The sequence below is a fragment of the Brassica oleracea genome, chromosome C2 (assembly GCF_000695525.1).
Source record: "Brassica oleracea var. oleracea cultivar TO1000 chromosome C2, BOL, whole genome shotgun sequence".
NCBI classification, from domain to species: Eukaryota; Viridiplantae; Streptophyta; class Magnoliopsida; order Brassicales; family Brassicaceae; genus Brassica; species Brassica oleracea.
Genome location: NC_027749.1, coordinates 27,699,650 through 27,720,754, shown reverse-complemented (window position 1 = coordinate 27,720,754; position 21,105 = coordinate 27,699,650). Strand labels below are relative to the sequence as shown.

The 21,105-nt window shown below is 39.7% G+C and overlaps 2 protein-coding genes across 4 annotated transcripts; both read left to right on the top strand.

Annotated features, from left to right (window-relative positions):
- The first annotated feature begins 5,287 nt into the window (after window positions 1-5,287).
- On the top strand, window positions 5,288-7,670 carry LOC106319602 (mechanosensitive ion channel protein 1, mitochondrial). The gene is made up of 7 exons (XM_013757989.1): window positions 5,288-5,449; window positions 5,556-6,161; window positions 6,264-6,541; window positions 6,616-6,716; window positions 6,801-6,908; window positions 7,039-7,260; window positions 7,341-7,670. The coding sequence occupies exons 2-7, from the start codon at window positions 5,560-5,562 to the stop codon at window positions 7,449-7,451; spliced, it is 1,422 nt and encodes a 473-aa protein (XP_013613443.1). The 5' UTR covers window positions 5,288-5,449; window positions 5,556-5,559; the 3' UTR covers window positions 7,452-7,670.
- Window positions 7,671-9,707: 2,037 nt separating this feature from the next.
- On the top strand, window positions 9,708-20,126 carry LOC106327129 (phospholipase D beta 2). Of its 3 annotated transcripts, none has more exons than XM_013765195.1 (11): window positions 9,708-9,798; window positions 9,877-11,370; window positions 11,566-11,682; window positions 11,755-11,949; window positions 12,038-12,286; window positions 12,584-12,652; window positions 12,743-12,890; window positions 13,121-13,269; window positions 19,192-19,359; window positions 19,430-19,627; window positions 19,718-20,126. In XM_013765195.1, exons 2-11 carry the CDS (start codon window positions 9,964-9,966, stop codon window positions 20,009-20,011), a joined length of 2,994 nt encoding a protein of 997 aa, XP_013620649.1. In that variant the 5' UTR covers window positions 9,708-9,798; window positions 9,877-9,963; the 3' UTR covers window positions 20,012-20,126. The 3 variants fall into 3 exon arrangements, with proteins under 3 accessions (XP_013620649.1, XP_013620650.1, XP_013620651.1); XM_013765196.1 differs by having other exon boundaries at window positions 9,721-9,798; window positions 9,880-11,370; XM_013765197.1 differs by lacking the exon at window positions 9,708-9,798 and having other exon boundaries at window positions 9,964-11,370; window positions 19,718-20,125.
- The last annotated feature ends 979 nt before the right edge of the window (window positions 20,127-21,105 follow it).

Here is a 21,105-nt window from a genome sequence, read left to right as displayed (position 1 = left end):
CTCAAGAGATTTAATATGGACCAGTCTCACCCATTATCTAGTACATGAGCGTGAGATCACTTGTTTTGGACACTGATCCATTCAGTCCAAAGGTGGACGATAAAGAAGTCCATTTAGTCCTGAGATGGACGATGCATAAGTCTTGTTTTAGACACTGATCTGATTGGTCCATGAGAAGGACGATGAAGAAGCCTTTGATTTTGGTTTATTTTATACTAAGCAGCCCAAAGAGGGGTTATTTGGTTTTGTTGATTTGTTTTCAGACAGGTTATGTTCTACACATGGTGGTACACGCATATCACGGCAACATCATCCAAGATTTCGTGCGTGTGTATTTGAGGTCGATGACTCAATATGTTCGATCAGATTGTGGCATGGCCGATAGTGAAGAAGAACCAACTATCATGTTCGAGGACGAAGCATATTCTGCCCAAGATCTTCATCACCCACGGATTGCAGAAAATTGGAAAGGCCCAATGGACCTTCAGTAATGTCCAAATCAGGGGGAGTAATATGTGTTGTACTCTTTTTCCTTCACCATGGTTTGTCATAATTGAGTTTTCCGGGTAAGGTTTTAATGAGGCAACATTAAAGCACATTACAAGCTCTAAATGGTTATGGCATCCAAAGGAGAGTGTTATGAACCAGATTGTGGATGGCTCATAACGAAGAGATTATGATTTGTAATCTTTCTATTTATCTACGACGGTGTAATCTCCTATATAAGGAACCTTTATGTTATGAATAAAGATAGACTTTTCCATTACTTTTATAACATCTCGTACTAATTGTTATTTGTGCAAAATTGGTATACATAAAATTAATGATTTCCGTCCCGTTTTTAACGGTTGACTATTTTTATCTCAATTTTACACAATTAACGATTAGCTCGGGAGTAATTCTGCCCTCTTGACAATAAAACTGAAATAAAAATAGTCTGTTGATGAAACTTGAACGAAAATCGTTAATTTTCCATCTTATATATTAAAACAGAAGTCACAACTTCAATTCATGTGTGATTTTTTTAAGAATCAGACATATCCTAGAAAGTCATATTACATTTATTCTCTGACTATATCTTCATTATAACTTACTAAAATACTAGCATACATTTTCTTCATCGTTAACACATTAAAATGTCAATCCCATTAGAACCATCGAACCTAACATTATAAAAATATTCAGCCGGTTTGTTCAAAACATTTGATAAAAAAAATATATCATATTTTCACAATTCTGACCATGAATTTTACATACATTATAAATTCATTCATCTATCTAAAACTAGATTAATCATAAACCAGTTCTGACCAACATTATATATATATATATATATATGATAAATTTATATGTTTATAGTACATTTGTAGTGGGAATATACTTCCGGTTAACAAGTTTTGACCAACTTTATACATATAAATTATAAAACCATACATACATATATCTAAAACACTAATCATTCGTAGTGTGCTCTGTTTCAAAACCAGCTGTTTTTTTTTTTGCAAAGCAAGTATAATCAAAATTAAAAATATGTTTCAACAGAAATATCTTACTTTCCGAATATTCACTTTTTATTCCCTAAGAAGTTCTCATATGTTTAAACTAACCACGTAAAATATTACAAAAAATACGATTATTTTCCAAACAATTTTGGCGTAAGGGTTACGACTTAGAATATTCTGAGGAGATACTTTTAGCTGCTGTCCCGACGCAATGGTTACAGAACAGAGCCCTTACCTTCTCAGCTTAACGGCACAAGTTACCATAACGTATTGATCATTCACCATTTGTTCATCCATGTCAGCTCTGCTTCTGATGGTTGAGTAGCCATTACCTGATAAAGAGTCAAGAAAGTTAGTTTAACTCATGTGTTAGTTAATGATAACTCGTAGCTAAAGAACACGTCTAAAGATTATTAAAAAAAATTGTACAGAATAGATTAAATTATCTATTTCAGAGCCCATGTATTGACAATTGTATTACATCTGTTAAGAAAATGCTTTGTACCAAAGGTATTACTGCGTTGATTGACCAATCTTAGTCTCATATCTTCCACAAACTTTGACGTACACAAACGAATCAGTAACACACATATGGTTAAGTTCCTTTGTCACCTTCTTCATTCTCCATGTAACCTGTGTATTCATTATTAGCTCGACCAGCTTTAAGATAATGGTAACAATGTTTAAGACTTTTAAAAACAAAGAAGATAATTAAACAAAAATTCAACACAAACGCATTAACTGTTGTTAACACTAGAGTTCGAATATGTCTTGTATATTAAGGATCACCATCTATCCTATGCAGTGTCACTGAATATTAAACCTTAATTCAACAACCATGGTTAAAATTCAGAGACCCAAGTTTCACGTAATGTTCAAGCTATATGATTTTTTTCTCAACTCATCGGATCACAGACATCTTGCATACTACTGAGATTTCTAAATCTAAAAGATAAAGTCTTCAAAGGATCTTAATTTTCAAAAAATATATGTAAATATGTTCACTAATTTCGTAATTAATTTTGAAATATTATTATACATTAATATATTTAGTTATCATTTATAAAAAAAAAAAATTATATCCTATTTTTTTTATCTATTATATAATCATAATCAATCGTATTAAAATAAAATTATTATATTGAACTAAATATGGTAAAATTATTTTAAATTAATAAATTAATATAATTATTTTTATAATTATAAATATCTATGTTCAAAAATATAATACGTTGGTAAGATGGGTTAACATTAGCAAACTATATAATACATGTATAAAAATTAACATGTATTTCATTAAAGCTAATAATATAAAATATTTGTGACTACATTAATCATGATATCTTTTCATTTTAAATATATATATATATATATATATATATATATAAAGTTTATTCTAACAAATCTGTTGATAAATATTTTAACAATATGTTAATTTTCAAAAGGTTAGTATAAATATTTTCACTAAATCTGTTGATAAATATTTTAACAATATGTTAATTTTCAAAAGGTTAGTATAAATATTTTCACTAATTTTGTAATTAGCAATGAACTATTATTATGCATTAATATATATTCATTAATCATTTATAAAATGAAAAATTCTATCTTTTTATCTATTTTATAATCATAATCAGTCATGTTAAAATAAAATTATTATGTTGGGCTAAAAAGATAAATTTATATTAAATTAATAAATTTTATTTTCATAAATATAAAATATTTGTTTTAAAAATATAATATGATGACAGAACGACTTAACATTAGCAAACTATATATACCACATGTATAAAATTATTATTTTTCTTTATACAATAATATATTATCTAAAATGAATAAAAGAAAAAAAATATTGGTAAAAAGAAATCCAGCTTTGAAAAGTGGGCCAGAATTTAGCATAAATTAAATACAAAATAATTTTCAAATATGTTATTTTATGCATATATAAAGTTTTTTTAATAACTAAATACAAATGCATTAAAATAAATATATAATAAGAACCAACAAATACATATGATGGTTTTAAACAATTGATTAACTACAGCATATAAAGTATAAAATTATTAAATTATTAAATTATTGTATCTGAAATAGTTATATAAACATTTAAATATATTATTAACTTTAAAAAATTTATACTACTAATGATCTAAAATAAATATCTACATATATAAAACTGCAAACAAATACCCGCGCAATTGATCGAGATCTAGTCTATATGTTAAAGGTTGATTATTTTAGACCTAACTGTACGCAGCCAACAACTAGTTCAGAAATAATTTGGAGCAATCAATATTTATATTTTATTTTTGATCATAATGTAATCATTATTAAACCAATTTTATATTAAGCTCAACCTGTAAGCATTGTACAAACTACAAAGCCCAAACGGAAGAAAAAACATAACTTGACACGTTTACAGTACATGTATTAACGAGAGCAGCAAACAACACGTGTCATAAATTAAATGGACCTCATGAAGATCACCGTCTCTGAGGATTGCAATCGGACTTTCACCGGTGAAGCTTTCATCTTCTCTCCAACGGCGCTCCGACGATGTACCATACTCGAACCTTTTGCTTTTAATCGCCGGAAGCCAAAATAAGATTCACACACTCACCGAAGCTTTAAACCGGGAAGATGGCGGTAGAACTAGATGCAGAACATTCGTCGAGACGTCAAGAGACCCCAACTTTACTTGTCCCGACCTAGCCCAACCAAATCAACTTCAATCTCTTGACTATGTACTCCCCGAGAAACTTCACTTCAATTGTTGACTGAGCTATTATAACCACATCGGTCGAGAAATGAAGAAGATTACTCTCGATCAAGACAGAATCAGGCATGCCCAGAGAGATAGCAAACTCAATTTGACTTCTGGAATAAGATCTTGTTGAAACAAGCAAAGGTAGATAAAACGATTTAAATCAATTCCTCTCTGAAAACAAAGAAGATATGAATAAAGAATCTATCGGGATTGAAAACACAACAAAAGGATTCGCCAAGCGAAAATTTTATTCCGCAAACGGAAAAGCTAAATCGATCTGATGATCGAAAATATTATACAACAAAAGATAACTCATTCATCCTTCTGAAAGATTTCATTTTTGTTAAGAATGATGAATGAAAGAGAGAAATATCTCTCTCTAGAAGAGAGGAGAGAGAAAATGTAATCATTATTTAGAATATTAAAGAGGGCAAATCTACAAAATAGCACCTTTCTAAGTTTATACCACAAAAATAACACTCAAAAACTAAAATGACCAAAATATCAGCTTTCTAAGTTTATCTTTTGAAAATTTTAATTTTTTTTATTTTTCAAAATTTGAAATCTTATCCCCAAAACCTCATTTCTCAACCCTAAACCCTAAACCCTAAACTCTAAACCCTAAACCCTAAACTATAAACCCTAAACCCTAAAATCTAAACGCTAAACCCTAAACCCTAAATCCTAAACCCCACCCTTTAACTCTAAACCCTAAGTTTGTGACTTTTGATAAAACATTAAGTGCTATTTTTGTGACTTTTGACCTTGAGTGCTAGTTTGGTAACATAAACTTGATTTAGTGCTATTTTGTCTTATTCTCTATTAAATATGTTAAGATATATATTAAAAAAAAAGAAGATATTAAATATGTTAATTGTAAATAGTTTGAGAATAAAATACTCAATTATCAGGGAAGGTGGGCACGTCTTTTCTGCGGTCAAGAAAACATCAGGACGTTTACATGTTCCATTGTAAAAACACACTTGAGGGTTATGGAAAATAAACGGCAAGCAGTCGTAAGAGGGAGAGTAGAGAGTAGAAACGGATGGAGTCAGAGAGGTTGATAGCCGTCGGATGGAAGAGAACATTGATAATCGAATCGAACGGTAAAAAAACAACGCATACATTTTGTCACCGCTTTTGCCGTTCCCTCTTGGCCAAGGCTGCTGCTGCTAATAAGGTATAGATCGATCCCCTTCGAGTTTTGAGTTTTCGATTTGATCCTGGATTGTTCATGGCGGACTTAGTTAGAGAAGAGATTATAATGTTGTTGACTTGTTGTGCAGATCAATGGGGGGAGGAGTTAGGTTGTCGCTTCTCAAGTCACTTTACAGATCTTCAACAAGAAGCTCCTCCTCGCCTTCTTGTCGCAGACTTGCTGAAGATGCTGCTATTGTGCGGTCATCATCAAGACCATCTCCGGTGTCTTCTTTCACTCATGCTAGGGCCATTGGCTACGGATACGGGTCTTGGATTGTCACTTCCTCGTCCAATTTGAATGCTAAGCCTTTCCCTTTACTGGCACGCGCTTTCAGCTCGCAACCTGATGGCACCGACTGGGTTCACAAGGCCAAGGATGTCTTTCATGAAACTGCTAACAAGGCTAAAGAAGCCTCTGACGAACTCACTCCTCACGTTCAACAGTTGCTCGACGCCAACCCTTATCTTAAAGAAGTCATGGTCCCCGTCTCTCTCACCATGACTGGTACTTTGTTCGCTTGGGTTGTCATGCCTAAGGTTTTGAGGAGGTTTCACAGATACTCTATGCGCAGCTCTGCTGCTTTGCTTCCGCAAGGCTTCTCTATCGATGACGTTCCCTACGATAAAAGCTTTTGGGGTGCTTTGGAGGATCCTGCCCGCTACTTGATGACCTTCATTGCTTTCGCACAAATGTTTGTTGCTTTTAACTTTCACCATTATGAGTGACATGTTCTATCTAAAAAGGGTATGATTTTTAGAAAATAAAATGATATGATAATTCTGATATGCTGCAGTGCGTCTATGGTGGCCCCAACAACCGTAGCAGCTCAGTACTTCTTCCCGGCATTGAAGGGGGCAGTCATCCTCTCCTTGGTGTGGTTCCTACATCGCTGGAAAACCAATGTGATCACCCGAGTCTTGTCTGCTAAGAATGTTGCTGGGCTTGACAGGGACAAGATATTGACTTTGGACAAAGTTTCATCAGTTGGTCTCTTTGCGATCGGTTTAATGGCTTCTGCTGAAGCTTGTGGTGTAGCTGTTCAATCTATCTTGACTGTTGGTGGAGTAGGAGGTCTGTGTACTTGTTTTCCTCAATCTAATATTGCTAGGATTCAACCACTAATCAGTTCTGATCTGTCCGTGCAGGAGTGGCCACTGCTTTTGCTGCAAGAGATATCCTTGGTAATGTGCTGAGTGGTCTCTCCATGCAATTCTCAAGGCCTTTCTCTATGGGAGATACGATCAAAGTTAGTTTAACATGAAATCTTTTCTTTTTGTCTGCTTCCTGCTCCTCTTGTTTTCATCAGGATATAATGTCTTACATGTTTCAGGCTGGATCGGTAGAAGGTCAAGTGGTTGAGATGGGACTTACAACAACATCCTTGTTGAACGCCGAAAAGTTCCCAGTCTTGGTACCTAATTCACTGTTTTCCAGTCAGGTTAGTTTATCTGTAAACAAATCAGAAGCGTCCACTCGCAAACATTTGTTTGATCTATTCCTATTATGCATTATCACGGTGGAGACAGTTCGGAATGGCCCTGAAGTAGAATTAACATATATATATACAGGTGATTGTGAACAAGTCACGAGCTCAGTGGCGTGCTATAGCATCCAAGATCCCACTGCAGATAGATGACTTGGACAAGATCCCTCACATATCAGATGAAATCAAGGAAACGTTGAGGTCAAACCCAAAAGTTTTCTTAGGGAAAGAAGCTCCTCATTGTTACTTATCCCGAGTGGAAAAATCATTTGCTGAACTCACCATTGGATGCAATCTTAAATACATGGTACTGTCTCTCTCTTCTCTTTGTAACATTCTCTTGTCAAAAAAATAGAGAGAGATTTTATTCTTTTATTGCTGTCTCAGGGGAAAGAGGAGCTTTACGCAACACAACAAGAGGTTCTTCTTGAGTCGGTCAAAATTATAAAGAAGCATGGTGCGTCATTGGGTACCACGTGGGACAATTCTACACTTTGAGAATGCTGATCAAGAATTATGTCTGAAAACATAGGTTCTTGGATCATTACAGGAAAAAAACGTAGGGTTACAAAAATATTTTGTAGAGCAGGAAAAAAAAAACGAAAGCAACCTGTTTCGAACTGAGGATTTGTGGTATGTGAGTCGGTTCTTTTGATGTGTTTTGAGGTGCACGATCAGATTTCATTTTTTTTTGTTTAAACTGTGCGTTTTTATCACTATCTTTGGAAGCCACACATATGCGAAAGTTGAAAGCGGGTTATCTTTGGGGTTGATTTACATGTTCTCTCGAGATCCATTAAGAGAATGAATTAGACCCACTTTGTTAGAAAATCCTATACATTTTTTTTCTATAAATACCTCCTTATTAGAAAATATCTCTCTCTTTTCAATTTAGAAATAGAACATATACACATCCTATAAAGATTTTATACATTTTTTGATTCACTTTACACTAGAAATCATTCTTGTAATGCAATATTTGATCAACAAAGTCTTGGATGCTTTTTTTTTCTCATTTGATTCTTTCAAGATTTCTCCTAAACCTCAAGAGTTTAATCATTATCATTAGATTTTTTTATTGTATGATTCCAACAAACACCACCAGCATAAACACTGTTTTTGGATCAAACAGTTGGCGCTAGAAGGAGGAGGCCAAGGAGAACTATCTTCAAATCATATTGAACTTGGGAGAATCCAGATCTCTCTCTCGCGGTCACTCGGTACTGATCGTTCTCTCGCGGTCACTCGTCTCGGATAGCTCTCTCGCAGTTATTCGGCGCAGATCATTCTCTCGTAGTTGCTCGGATCGATCTCTCGCGGTTACTCGGCACGGATCGCTCTCTCGCGGTTACTCGGCACGGATCGCTCTCTCACGGTTACTCGTCATGGATAGCTCTCTCGCAGTTATTCGGCACAGATCGTTCTCGCGCAGTCGCTCAGATCGATCTCTCGCGGTCGCTTGACTCGCTCTCTTGCGGTTACTCGGCACGGATCGCTCTCTCGCGGTTACTCGTCTCGGACAGCTCTCTCACAGTTATTCGGCACAGATCATTCTCTCGCAGTCGCTCGGATCGATCTCTCGCGGTCACTCGACTCGCTCTCTTGCGGTTGCTCGGCACAGATTGCTCTCTCGCGGTTACTCGTCTCGGACAGCTCTCTCACAGTTATTCGGCACAGATCATTCTCTCGCAGTCGCTCGGATCGATCTCTCGCGGTCACTCGACTCGCTCTCTTGCGGTTGCTCGGCACAGATTGCTCTCTCGCGGTTACTCGTCTCGGATAGCTCTCTCACAGTTATTCGGTGCAGATCATTCTCTCGCAGTCGCTCGGATCGATTTCTCGCGGTCACTTGACTCGCTCTCTTGCGGTTACTCGGCACGTATAGCTCTCTCGCAGTTACTCGGCTCAGATCGCTCTCTCGTAGTCACTCAGATTGCTCGCAAGTCTCGAGCATGACGTGATACCGCGAAGACACGTCCACCTGTGGCGATTTGATTGTGATGGTTCGTTCATGGTGGTACGTTCATGATGATGTCTATGGCGACTTGTCTATGGCAGTTTGTCGATTGACGCTTCATCCATGGCAACTTGCTCCGGTGGTTCAGAACACTGTCCTCACAGATCGTTCGCGCAACCATCCCGGAGTAAGAAGTCTGATCGGAATCAGAAGTATGTCGATGACAACTCGCCTGAGACGGTCCGTTTATGACACTTCATTTATGGCTAAGATTAGATTATAAAGCAGAGGAGCGTTTCTTACAGATATAGTATCCGAACATCAGAATCTGTCTTTACTATAATCCCCTTTACGGGTGAAATCTCTAGCTTTGTATAACCAATGGACTAACTAGGACTACAAATTTCAGATTTAAAGCAACTCATACACAAACGAAATCGTAAAAAATAAATTAGAATCGCTAAAACCATGATTAACCCCAGTCTTTTAACTGAAGAGTTTTTAGCTTTTCTTTAAATTTTAACTAAGGAAATATAAGAACTGTCTTTTAAATAAGAGATATAAAAGCCGTCTCTTAGCCGAAAAATGTAAAAAAAAAAACAAAAAACAAAAAAATATCAAATCAAGAATTAAGAACCGGGGTTAATCATGCCCTAATCATATTAAAATTTTAGCAAATTGAATTTAGTAGAAACATAATAATTATTATTATTGTATGAAGAAAATATATGCTGTGGACGAATGGGCAAGGCACGTGAGAGTTTGACCAGCTTCAATACATACGTTTCTTCTCCGATATTAACGAAAATGAAAGCAGGAATTGAAATAGATATACAGAGTCGTGACTCTTTCTCGTTTAAGTTGGATACCATTGTCAACGCCAGTAAGGTAACTCCGTCTTGGTTCTTTTGTCTTATAGAATTGATTTGTTCTTAGTAAAAACGCAAACCTCTCTCATTGATTCAGAAGATCCATTTTGAGAGATTAGATTGTGAATCCTGCAAGTACATGATCGGGTGCAAATCTTAAAAAAGCCATTTGAGTTTTGATTAAATGGAGAACTATGGTTCTCAACACCCTTATTATCCAGGACCTCCTCCTCCTCCCAACTCAGATCCATACCCTCCCCAAGCTTATCCACCGCCACTTCAAAACCAGTATGGTTCTCATTCTGCTCCTTTGGATTATGCACACCGTCCCCCACCACCACTTCACCATCACTATGGTTCTATGTCCCCTTCTGGTCCACCGCCTCATTATTCTTATGATCACCAACACCAACCTCATCCTCCTTACCCTTATCCTCCTCAGCCCCACCCTAGCTTTGCCTCTTATCCCCCACCCCCTCAACACCCTCATCATGATAATTTCAGTAGTGCTGGATACTCCCCACCTGTTTACCCTCCTCTTCATGACCTTATGGGTGGTCTCACCGTTTCTTCTCATCATCACCCACCATCTTCAAACCCCGGCTCCTACCATGGACAACAGCCTTATCACTCCTTTTCAAGTCATTCTCATTTGTCTCACTCGGGCAGGCTTGATTCCCCACTCCCACATAGTCCCAGTTTGCAGATTGTGCCCTCTGGTAAACCCTCCTTGAAGGTCCTCTTGCTGCATGGTAACTTGGACATTTGGATTTATCGTGCCAATAACCTCCCTAACATGGACTTGTTCCATAACACATTGGGTGCCGTCTTAGGAAGCATAAGCAACATGATCGAAGGACAGCTGAGCAAGAAGATCACGAGCGACCCTTACGTTTCCATTTCAGTTGCTGGTGCCGTCATTGGAAGAACTTACGTCATGAGCAACAGCGAAAACCCTGTCTGGCACCAGCACTTTTACGTTCCCGTTGCTCATCATGCCGCCGAGGTCCATTTTGTTGTCAAGGACAGTGATGTTGTGGGTTCTCAGCTTATAGGACTCGTTACCATCCCCGTCGAGCAAATACACTCTGGTGCAAGAATCGAAGGAACTTACTCCATTCTGAGCAGCAATGGGAAGCCTTGTAAACCTGGTGCGACTCTGACATTATCTATTCAGTACACCTCAGCGGATAAACTCAGTGTTTATCACAGCGGAGTTGGTGGAGGTCCTAGTTACCAGGGTGTCCCTGGAACATATTTTCCTCTCCGGGAAGGTGGGAACGTGACGCTGTACCAAGATGCACACGTACCTGAAGGGATGCTCCCGAGGATAAGACTCGGCAACGGAATGTATTACGAAAATGGCAAGTGTTGGCATGATATGTTCCATGCCATATGTCAGGCTAGGCGTTTGATTTACATCACGGGTTGGTCAGTGTGGCATAACGTCAGGCTTGCTCGGGATAAAGGAAACCCTGCATCGGAATGTACACTTGGTGAGCTCCTAAAATCAAAGTCCCGAGAAGGTGTAAGAGTCCTGCTTCTCGTTTGGGACGACCCTACTTCACGGGACATCTTGGGATACAAAACAGTACGTTACTGCAACCTTTAAGTTCAATAAAGCACATCTTTGGTTCCTTCAGCCTACCAATCCTTTGTAATCTAGAAAAGTCTGTTTTGTATATAATAGAAAAGGATGTTTCATGAATAAATCTACAACACAAATTAGAGATATGAAATTCTTTAGTGCAACTTTGAGGTATTTTAAATATGTTAATTTGAACAGGATGGAGTGATGGGAACCCATGACGAGGAGACTCGCCGTTTTTTCAAGCACTCCTCAGTTCAAATCTTGCTATGCCCTCGAAATGCTGGAAAGCGACATAGTTGGGTCAAACAAACGGTAAAAATGATGAATTGGTCTGTTTTTATTTTTATTTTTTTGAGTTGAGTTATTTATGTTTTAGTCTATCAGGAAGTTGGAACTATCTATACACACCACCAAAAGACCTTGATAGTAGATGTTGATGCTGGCGGTAACAGGAGGAAAATCGTAGCTTTTGTAGGTGGACTTGATCTCTGTGATGGCCGATATGATACACCTCAACATCCCTTGTTTAGGACGCTGCAAACAGATCATAAAGGTGACTACCACAACCCCACTTTCACGGTATGTTTTTTCTTTTTTTTTTTAGTGCCCATTTGCCTTTCTTTAACACTGTAATGTTGGTGAAGAATGTACTAAAAATGTAATCTAGGGTAACCTCTCCGGTTGTCCAAGAGAACCTTGGCATGATCTGCACAGTAAGATTGATGGCCCAGCTGCCTACGATGTTCTGACCAATTTTGAGGAGAGGTGGCTGAAGGCTGCGAAGCCTCACAGAATCAATAAATTGAAGACATCATATGATGATGCATTGCTCAGGATTGAAAGGATCCCAGATATATTAGGAGTCTTTGATGCTCCTACTGTTAGCGCAAACGACCCTGAGGCTTGGCATGTTCAGGTAACCACCAAGATACTCCTTCTCTATAAAACCTGACAGGTACTATGTTCATAATTGGTTAGAAAACTATGGAAACCAATTATTGATAGTACTGCAGAAGATTTGATGAACTGTACTTATTTATGTATAAACTAGAAACGAACCATAGATTCTGAATAATTTTGATTTATCTCTGCCAATTCATGTATGGAATTCTTTTAGTTTTGATGAGTTTGTTTCTTGTTTGTACTTTGCTCCACAGATAGTTTTCCAATTAATTTTGTTTATAAGCTGATGGTTTTCTGGTTTCTGGTTCAGATCTTCCGTTCCATCGATTCAAACTCTGTCAAAGGTTTCCCAAAGGATCCAAAATATGCTACAAGCAAGGTGAGTTGAAAAAGAAAAAGAGAAAACAAAAATTCTGCTGTCATTATGGCCCTGAGAAATTGATGGATACAAGGGTTTTTGTTTGGACAGAATTTGATGTGCGGTAAGAATGTGCTCATCGACATGAGCATACACACCGCATATGTAAAGGCCATTCGTGCAGCTCAACACTTCATCTACATTGAGAACCAGTATTTCATTGGATCCTCTTACAACTGGAATGCTCACAAGGATATAGGTTTTTCTCTTTTTTTTTTTCAAATGACCTAATGATTAGAAAAAAACTCAAAATTAGGATAAATCTCTTCAAAGATGCATGTATATATAATTGATAAAAATTCAAGAAATCTGAGCTGATTTTTTTCCAGTGAAAAAGGAATCATGGAAACAGAGATAGCCTTTCATTTGAGTTAGAGCCTTGTTTGTTGTGGCTACTCTGTTGATTATTGTTTGTTTATGGTCATGTAGGTGCCAATAACCTGATTCCTATGGAAATTGCTTTGAAGATTGCTGATAAGATCAGGGCAAATGAAAGGTTTGCTGTCTATATTGTCATCCCAATGTGGCCGGAAGGAGTTCCAACCGGCGCTGCTACACAGAGGATTCTATATTGGCAGGTAACTCTAGTGAAGATATATGTCTTTACAAACCGTTAACCTCAGAGCTGAGGAAGAAACATGAGCTCACACTCATTGGACGAGTAACTAACCCAAAGGCTCAAAGGATGTGGTCCCTTATACCGTTCCTTGCAGACCACTGGAAGTGCAGGCGCAGACCCACTGGTTCAGATCTGGGACAAGGCAAATTCCAGTTCCAGTTTGAATCTCTTGATGACCTACAAATGGTCCTTGATAATAGACCTTACCACTTTGCAAAGTGGATGCTGATTATACAGAGATGGGAGCCAACGTTGTCACCGGCTTTTCCCTCGCTAATACCTTTCTGGATTGAAATACAAGGAGTCCCTCTTCACCTGTGGGATGATACTATAATTCGAGGGATTGGAGAAGATATTGGTTTGGTCGAGAATTGGGAGATAACACCTACAAAAGCCCGACTCCGAACTCAGGTTAACGGCCTCCTCCCACTTATCACTAGCTCCACTCTAGAATTTGACAATGGTGATGAAGTGATAGCCACTCTCCTCTACGAGAAACTAGAAAAGCATTGTAAGATATGTCTTATGCTGGACCATGAGTTAGAAGACTGCCCTCAAAACCCTCAACAAAAAGACAACAACAATAAGAAAAGTAACATACAAACGGAGGGGAAGAATGAGGATTTTTCGAAGGGGCGTAGAACGTACCAGGATAATCCACATCAGGCAAAGGAGAGTAGCAGACACCAGGATGGCTTTATGCGTGATGCTAGAAAGTCTGCAAATTTTGAGCCACCAAGAGAAAGATGATCCCAGGAAAGCCAAGGGAGACACCAACACTCTCGGTCATACTATAGACCAGAATCTTATCATAGCCACCAGCACCTATCTCCAAGATATGACGCTGCGGTGGCTCGTAAACCTCGATGGGTAGACACTGGAAGGAGAGTGTCACCTTCTGTACACACGAGAACAAGAGAGGAGCTACAGACAAAAAGTGTGACGCGTGAGAGAAGACCCACACTCGAGGACAGGAACTCCTCTGCTTATATCTCGGGCCATAGACCCATTACTGAGCTCAACTCGCTGGAAAGGAGGCAAGGAAAGGGAGAAACGTTTGTAGTCCCAACACATGAAGAAGCTGTGGAAGCTGCAAGATTAGAGATTAGGGAAGCTCTGAACCAATATGCTAATTGTGCAGATCCTACAGAAAGTGCTGCAAGAAGAGAACGTGTTAGGTTGGCTGAGGAAACAGGAGAAGTAGATGCAAATGCTAATAGCATAGCAGTAGATACAATCAACATACTCCCTGTATGCAACCAAAGCGAGAGTATAGAGTACTTGGAAAACACTACCAGAATTCCGGCTCTTCTAAGATTACAAAATCCTGTGGATATAGGAACAAGTGAGCCAAGAACTGAGGAAGAGCGGATCCTAGTCAAGAAAAGACTTGGAAGACCTCCACTGAATAAAAATCAACCTAAGCCACTGGGAGTCAGAACCACTACAGCAGCTACGAAAAGAAGAACGGTGGCTCAGCTGAGAATCTCTCCTAAGCGAAAAGCTCCCCCGTCATCTTCCACAAGGGGTGTAAAAGCAAGGAGCAAAGAACCAACAGGACAAGCAAACGACACGACAGCAAACTCTCAACCAAAATCTCTGATTGTACCTTGGATTTCAAAGAAGAAGGTGGATTTTCACAATCTGCCAGCTCCAGTTCCTTAAAGATCATAAGCTGGAACTGTCGTGGGTTAGGGAATACCATGACAGTCCAGCGACTTATAGAGATGCACAAGAAGCTCTCGCCCGATATCTTATTCCTCTCGGAGACAAAAAATTCCAACGAGTTTGTCCTCCGTAAATGTAAATCGTTGCGTTATGAAAACTCACTGCTGATACCACCCCAAGGGCATGGAAGTGGAGGGCTCGCCCTGTTCTGGAAGAAGGGGATATAGCTTAATGTTAAAGACTCTTGTAAAAACATTATCAATGCAGAAATGAAATATGAAAACAAGACTTTCCTGGCATCATTTGTCTATGGAAACCCTGAGCCGGTCTTGAGAAGACAACTGTGGCAAAAAATTGCGAATGAGGCAACCACCAGAGACATGGCATGGATACTCACAGGAGACTTAAACGACATTGTTAACGAACATGAGAAAGTTGGAGGTCGCACCAGAGCCGAAGGATCATACACTGACTTCAGACCCTTCCTTTCAGAATGTGATCTCTACGATTTACCACACACTGGAGATTTTCTCTCTTGGAGAGGAGTGCGTAATGAGGAAGTGGTGAGATGTAGACTTGACCGAACGCTAGCAAACAGTCAATGGTTCGATACCTTCCACTCAGGCGTATGCGAGTATCTAAAGTATGAAGGTTCAGATCACAAACCTATACTCACATGCTTTGATTTCACAAGGAAGAAAGGGAAAGGCATCTTCCGATTTGACAGAAGACTGAAAGACAACCCTGAGGTCAAGTCACTGGTAGAGAAGACATGGAAGGAGGCAGGGACTAGACCGGTCCACTACAAGATTTCTCAGGTCAGAAGAGCAATTATTCTTTGGAATAAAGAGCAACAACGTAACAGCAGAATCCTTATTGAGCAATGGAAGGAGGCTCTGGATAAAGCTATGTCGAGCAATAGGAATGAAGGTGAAACCATAGCCAAACTAAACGCTGACCTGACAAAAGCTTATCTCGAGGAGGAGGCCTACTGGAAACAAAGAAGCAGAAACTTATGGCTCAGCCTCGGTGATAAAAATTCTGGATATTTCCACAGTATCACTAAATGAAGAAAGGCAGTTAACAACTTCTCAGTGATAGAGAACTCAGAGGGAGAACCAATCTTCACGGACAACGGGATCAGAAAAGCTCCCCCGTCATCTTCTACAAGGGGTGTAAAAGCAAGGAGCAAAGAACCAGCAGGACAAGCAAACGACACGACAGCAAACTCTCAACCAAAATCTCTGATTGTACCTTGGATTTCAAAGAAGAAGGTGGATTTTCACAATCTGCCAGCTCCAGTTCCTTAAAGATCATAAGCTGGAACTGTCGTGGGTTGGGGAATACCATGACAGTCCAGCGACTTTATACCAACTTCAGAAGAAATCCACTTGGCTCTACTTGCAATTCATCCGGGGAAGGCTCCTAGCCCGGATGGATTTTCAGCAAGTTTCTTCCAAGCGAATTGGGTAACAGTTGGGGCGGATATTGTTAAAGAGATACAACATTTCTTCACATCCGGTAGCTTACCGAGAACCATTAATTCCACACATGTCAGACTGATACCGAAGTCTACCACAGCTAAGCTTGTTTCGGATTATAGACCAATAGCACTTTGCAATGTCTACTATAAAATAATCTCGAAACTGCTAGCGCATAGACTGAAACAGATCCTCCCTGACTTGATCTCTGAGAACCAATCTGCTTTTGTTCATGGGAGAGCGATCACTGACAACATCTTAATCTCCCACGAGGTTCTGCACTTTCTAAAAACATCTGAGGCCTCTAAGCACTGCTCTATGTCCGTCAAGACCGACATGAGCAAGGCTTATGACCGTTTGGAGTGGGATTTCATCGAAGCTGTGCTGCTGAGACTAGCGGTTTGGACTAACTGGATCATGCAATGCATAAGGACAGTGACATACTCGTACCTTGTCAATGAATCTGTGACCGGTGTGGTTACACCACATAGAGGCATCCGACAGGGAGACCCCCTGTCTCCATACATTTTCATCCTCTGCAGTGAGGTACTGTCCGGCCTTTGCAGAAACGCCCAGGAGAACAACACACTGCAAGGCATCAGAGTAGCCACAAACAGTCCTCGGGTTAACCACCTATTATTTGCAGATGATACTCTGTTCTTCTGTAGAACAAACCCGAAGAGCCTCAGTACTCTCAAGAAAATCCTCCAGCTGTATGAAGAAGCATCTGGCCAGAAAATCAATGCTCAGAAATCAGGGATCACTTTCTCTAATCTAACACCACAAGCGCTCAAGGAAAAGATCAAAGAAGAACTCGGTATTGAGAAAGAAGGAGGAGCTGGGAAGTACCTTGGGATTCCTGAACACTTTGGGAGAAAAAAGATTGATATGTTCACGTTTGTAGTAGATAAAATCAAACAGCGAGCAGCGGGGTGGTCTACAAGGTACCTCTCTCTGGCTGGAAAACTCACACTACTCAAGAGTGTCCTCTCCGCCATACCAAATCACCCTATGCAGTGCTTTAAACTCCCGCAGTCCCTGTGTCGAAGAATCCAGTCAGCTTTCACCAGATTCTGGTGGGACGCTTCTCCGGAGACTAGGAAAATGTCGTGGATTGCATGGGATACCATGGTGAAGTCAAAAAAAGACGGAGGGCTGGGCATCAGAGACATTCAAAGTTTTAATGACGCTCTACTGGCTAAAACCAGCTGGAGAATCCTATCTTCACCTTCCTGCTTACTAGCCAGAATACTCAGGGGAAAATATCTCCAAGATAAAGACTTCCTACATGCGGCTGCTCCTGATTCCTGCTCTCACGGGTGGAGAGGAATTTTGATAGGAAGAGAACTCATTAAGGAACATTTGGGATGGGTAATTGGAGATGGCCAGGAGACAAAGATCTGGAGAGAACCATGGCTATCTTCAACTGCGCAAAGGTGTCCAATGGGACCAGCTCCGGAAGACAGATCAGAGGCAAAGGTCGCTGAACTGTTCAGAGAAAACTCCAGAGAATGGGATGTTGAGAAGATAGAAGGATTATTCCCTATGCTGGCAGGAGAGATCATGACCATCAAACCGAGTAAATGGGGAGGAAAGGATAAACGCATCTGGCTCAACCATAAATCCGGAGAGTATTCCACCAAAACAGGCTACTATGCAGCCCTGGAGAAAAATAAACCTGGCGCTCTAGAACCCCCCCAACCAGCACAAGAGTGGATTGACGATGTCTGGAAAGTGCCCATATCTCCCAAGCTGAAGCTGCTTATCTGGAAAATTAAACATAGAGCAATCCCGGTGGGTGAGATCTTAATGGCAAGACATATACTACCTACTGCTAATTGCATTCACTGTAAGGGCTCAGAGTCTATCCTCCATTTATTCTTCCACTGTCCTTTTGCACAAAAGGTTTGGGAGCTATTACCTGTAATAAATGGCCTAGCCCCTTTGCTCATTAACTCATTTAATGAGGGCTGGCGATTGGCATTGAAGGCCACCACACTCCTACCTACTGGACTTAATGACTGCCCCTTGATCCCTTGGGTTATTTCTGCACTCTGGACAACAAGAAACCTTAAGATCTTTCAACAGCGCCACTTCACACCCCAAGAGGTAATATCAAAAGCTATCATTGATGCTAAAGAGTGGAAGTTGGCTCAAGTAGTACCTATACCCCCAAAGCGAGGCGTAACCCCGAGGAAGATCGACGCCGACTCAGTGGCCCTCTGTCGATCGGATGCAGCGTGGAGCAATGAACACAATACCGCGGGATTGGGGTGGAGCTTCTCGGTTAACCAAAATGAGAGATTCCTCTCTCACAGTGATTTTTTATCTTTCGTTCGATCACCCCTTGTGGCGGAGGGATTGGCAGTACGAATGGCGATGGAACATGCGATCGCACTTCAGCTCAAAAAGGTGATCTTTGAATCGGATTCAGCACAATTGGTGGCAGCAATTGTCGAACAATCTGGCATCTCTGATCTCCATGGAATCCTGGCTGACATCTATCTTCTCTCTTTGCAATTTGATTCTGTCTCTTTTAGATATGTTAATCGTTTCTCTCTCTGTTTTGAGGATAACTTGGCTAAGCAGGCCCTCAGAGGCCCTGTAAGAAACCCACTTTAAATTTTAAGTAATGAAGTATCTGTGAACAAAAAAAAAAAAAAGTTACAAAAAGAAAGAAAATGATCCTTTTTATCACTGGAAACTGAATGTCATAGTTATGGTCCTCGTAGCACAAGACAATGCAAATGATGTATGGAACTATCTACAATGCGTTAGTGGAGGCCGGGCTTGATGATAGATTCTCCCCACAAGACTATCTAAATTTTTTCTGTCTTGGAAACAGAGAGATGGTGGACGGAAATAATGAAACAAATCAAAGCAACGAGAACACTCCTCAGGTAGAAAGCTGCTACCATGTATATTCCTATTATCATTGAGTTGTTAACTGAGATGTTGTTGTTGTTATAGGCATCATGTCGAAAGAGCAGAAGATTTATGATATATGTGCATTCAAAAGGGATGGTTATTGATGACGAGTATGTGGTAATTGGATCCGCAAACATAAACCAAAGATCAATGGAAGGCACGAGAGACACGGAGATTGCAATGGGAGCTTATCAGCCTCAACATACATGGGCAAGACGACAGTCTGGTCCTCGTGGTCAGGTAGTAATCCTCCTCTAAAATATTATTATATGATTTCCAGTTATTTTATTATATAAATATGAATACTTTGTACATCAAAAATTCTGCAAGATATTCGGGTATAGAATGTCACTTTGGGCAGAACACATGGCAATGTTAGATGATAGCTTTGAGGAGCCAGAGAGCCTAGAGTGTGTAAGCAAGGTGAGAAGAATGGGGGAGGAGAACTGGAAACAGTTTAGGGCAGAGCAAGTGTCGGAGATGAGGGGACATCTGCTCAAGTATCCGGTGGAAGTTGATCGGAAAGGCAAAGTACGGCCACTACCAGGGAGCGAGGAGTTCCCTGACGTTGGGGGAAATATTGTTGGATCCTTCCTTGCCATACAGGAGAATCTTACAATCTGATTGAAAGCATTGATGATGATTGTGTTTTGACTTGCACATTCTTTTATTTATTTTTTTGTGTGGGGGTGGAGAGTGTAATTTTATAAACCTTATATAAACGATAATTTGATCGGACATTTGTTTGTGTAGACTGATTCATAAAAACGGCATTTACAATATCAGACACCATCTTAAAAAAAAAAGGTAAATATCTCATTTTTTGTATTGCTTTTAACACATCTCTGGGAAAGAAACCATATATATATAGCCAGACATCTATCTGCCGAATCCCTCCCATCACTACGGTAGTCTGGCGAGAGAACCGTTCCTCGTAAGTGAATTATTAGTACCGATTGATTGCTTGGGACTAGAGAAAAAGGATTGCAAGAAAATTGGAGCAAAGCTAAGATTGAGATGATGATGTTTCTTTCTGTTCAGCCAAGCTTTGTAAGGTGTAGTGAGTATTGTGTGAAGGATATGTATGGTCCCTTGCATTATGGTGACATTAGACAAAGAGCAGGTCGTGATTTGGAGAGGTAAAGACTATAACTAGCCAACCGAGGACGACGGTGAGAAGTAGATATTGGGGGCACTATGTTGAATCTGAGTTTCGTCGGACTCAGTAAAGAGAGCAACAAAACTCGTCTGACCTAGCCAGGAAAGTACAAGTCGGCCCAAAAAAGTAAAAGAGTAAAACTCTAATTTCTAGCTGACAGTCCCTTGGTTGCTCTCGTCATCTTTTTAGAGCATGATTATTGGGGAGTTCTTAGCGGAATATAAGAACCCGTCTTTTAACTTTTAACTAAAAAAGTTAAGAACCGGTTCTTAAAATTCTTATTTAAGAGTCGGTTCTTAGCTTTTTTAGTTAAAAGTTAAGAGACGGGTTATTATATTCTGCTAAGAAGCCTACCTTAAGAACCCCCAATAATCATGCTTTTATGGATGAATATTATCTTCTATTTTTCCTAGATCAGTTAGACCTAACGGGCTGAGATATGCTTTACGGGCCAAGCAACTGAGCTGAACATTCGGGCTGTTAACCAAAGTTCATGCGCCAAGCTCCTATTGCCGAGAAAAGTCAAACCACACAGCCGAGTGCGGGTGTTTAGCTGGTT

Coding starts and splice junctions, on each gene's coding strand:
- LOC106319602 (XM_013757989.1), top strand. CDS start 5,560: ATGGGGGGAGGAGTTAGGTTGTCGCTTCTCAAGTCACTTTACAGATCT. Junction 6,162..6,263: donor TTCATTGCTTTCGCACAAAT/GTTTGTTGCTTT, acceptor GATATGCTGCAG/TGCGTCTATGGTGGCCCCAA. Junction 7,261..7,340: donor GATGCAATCTTAAATACATG/GTACTGTCTCTC, acceptor TTGCTGTCTCAG/GGGAAAGAGGAGCTTTACGC.
- LOC106327129 (XM_013765195.1), top strand. CDS start 9,964: ATGGAGAACTATGGTTCTCAACACCCTTATTATCCAGGACCTCCTCCT. Junction 11,371..11,565: donor ACATCTTGGGATACAAAACA/GTACGTTACTGC, acceptor TAATTTGAACAG/GATGGAGTGATGGGAACCCA. Junction 11,683..11,754: donor ATAGTTGGGTCAAACAAACG/GTAAAAATGATG, acceptor TTAGTCTATCAG/GAAGTTGGAACTATCTATAC.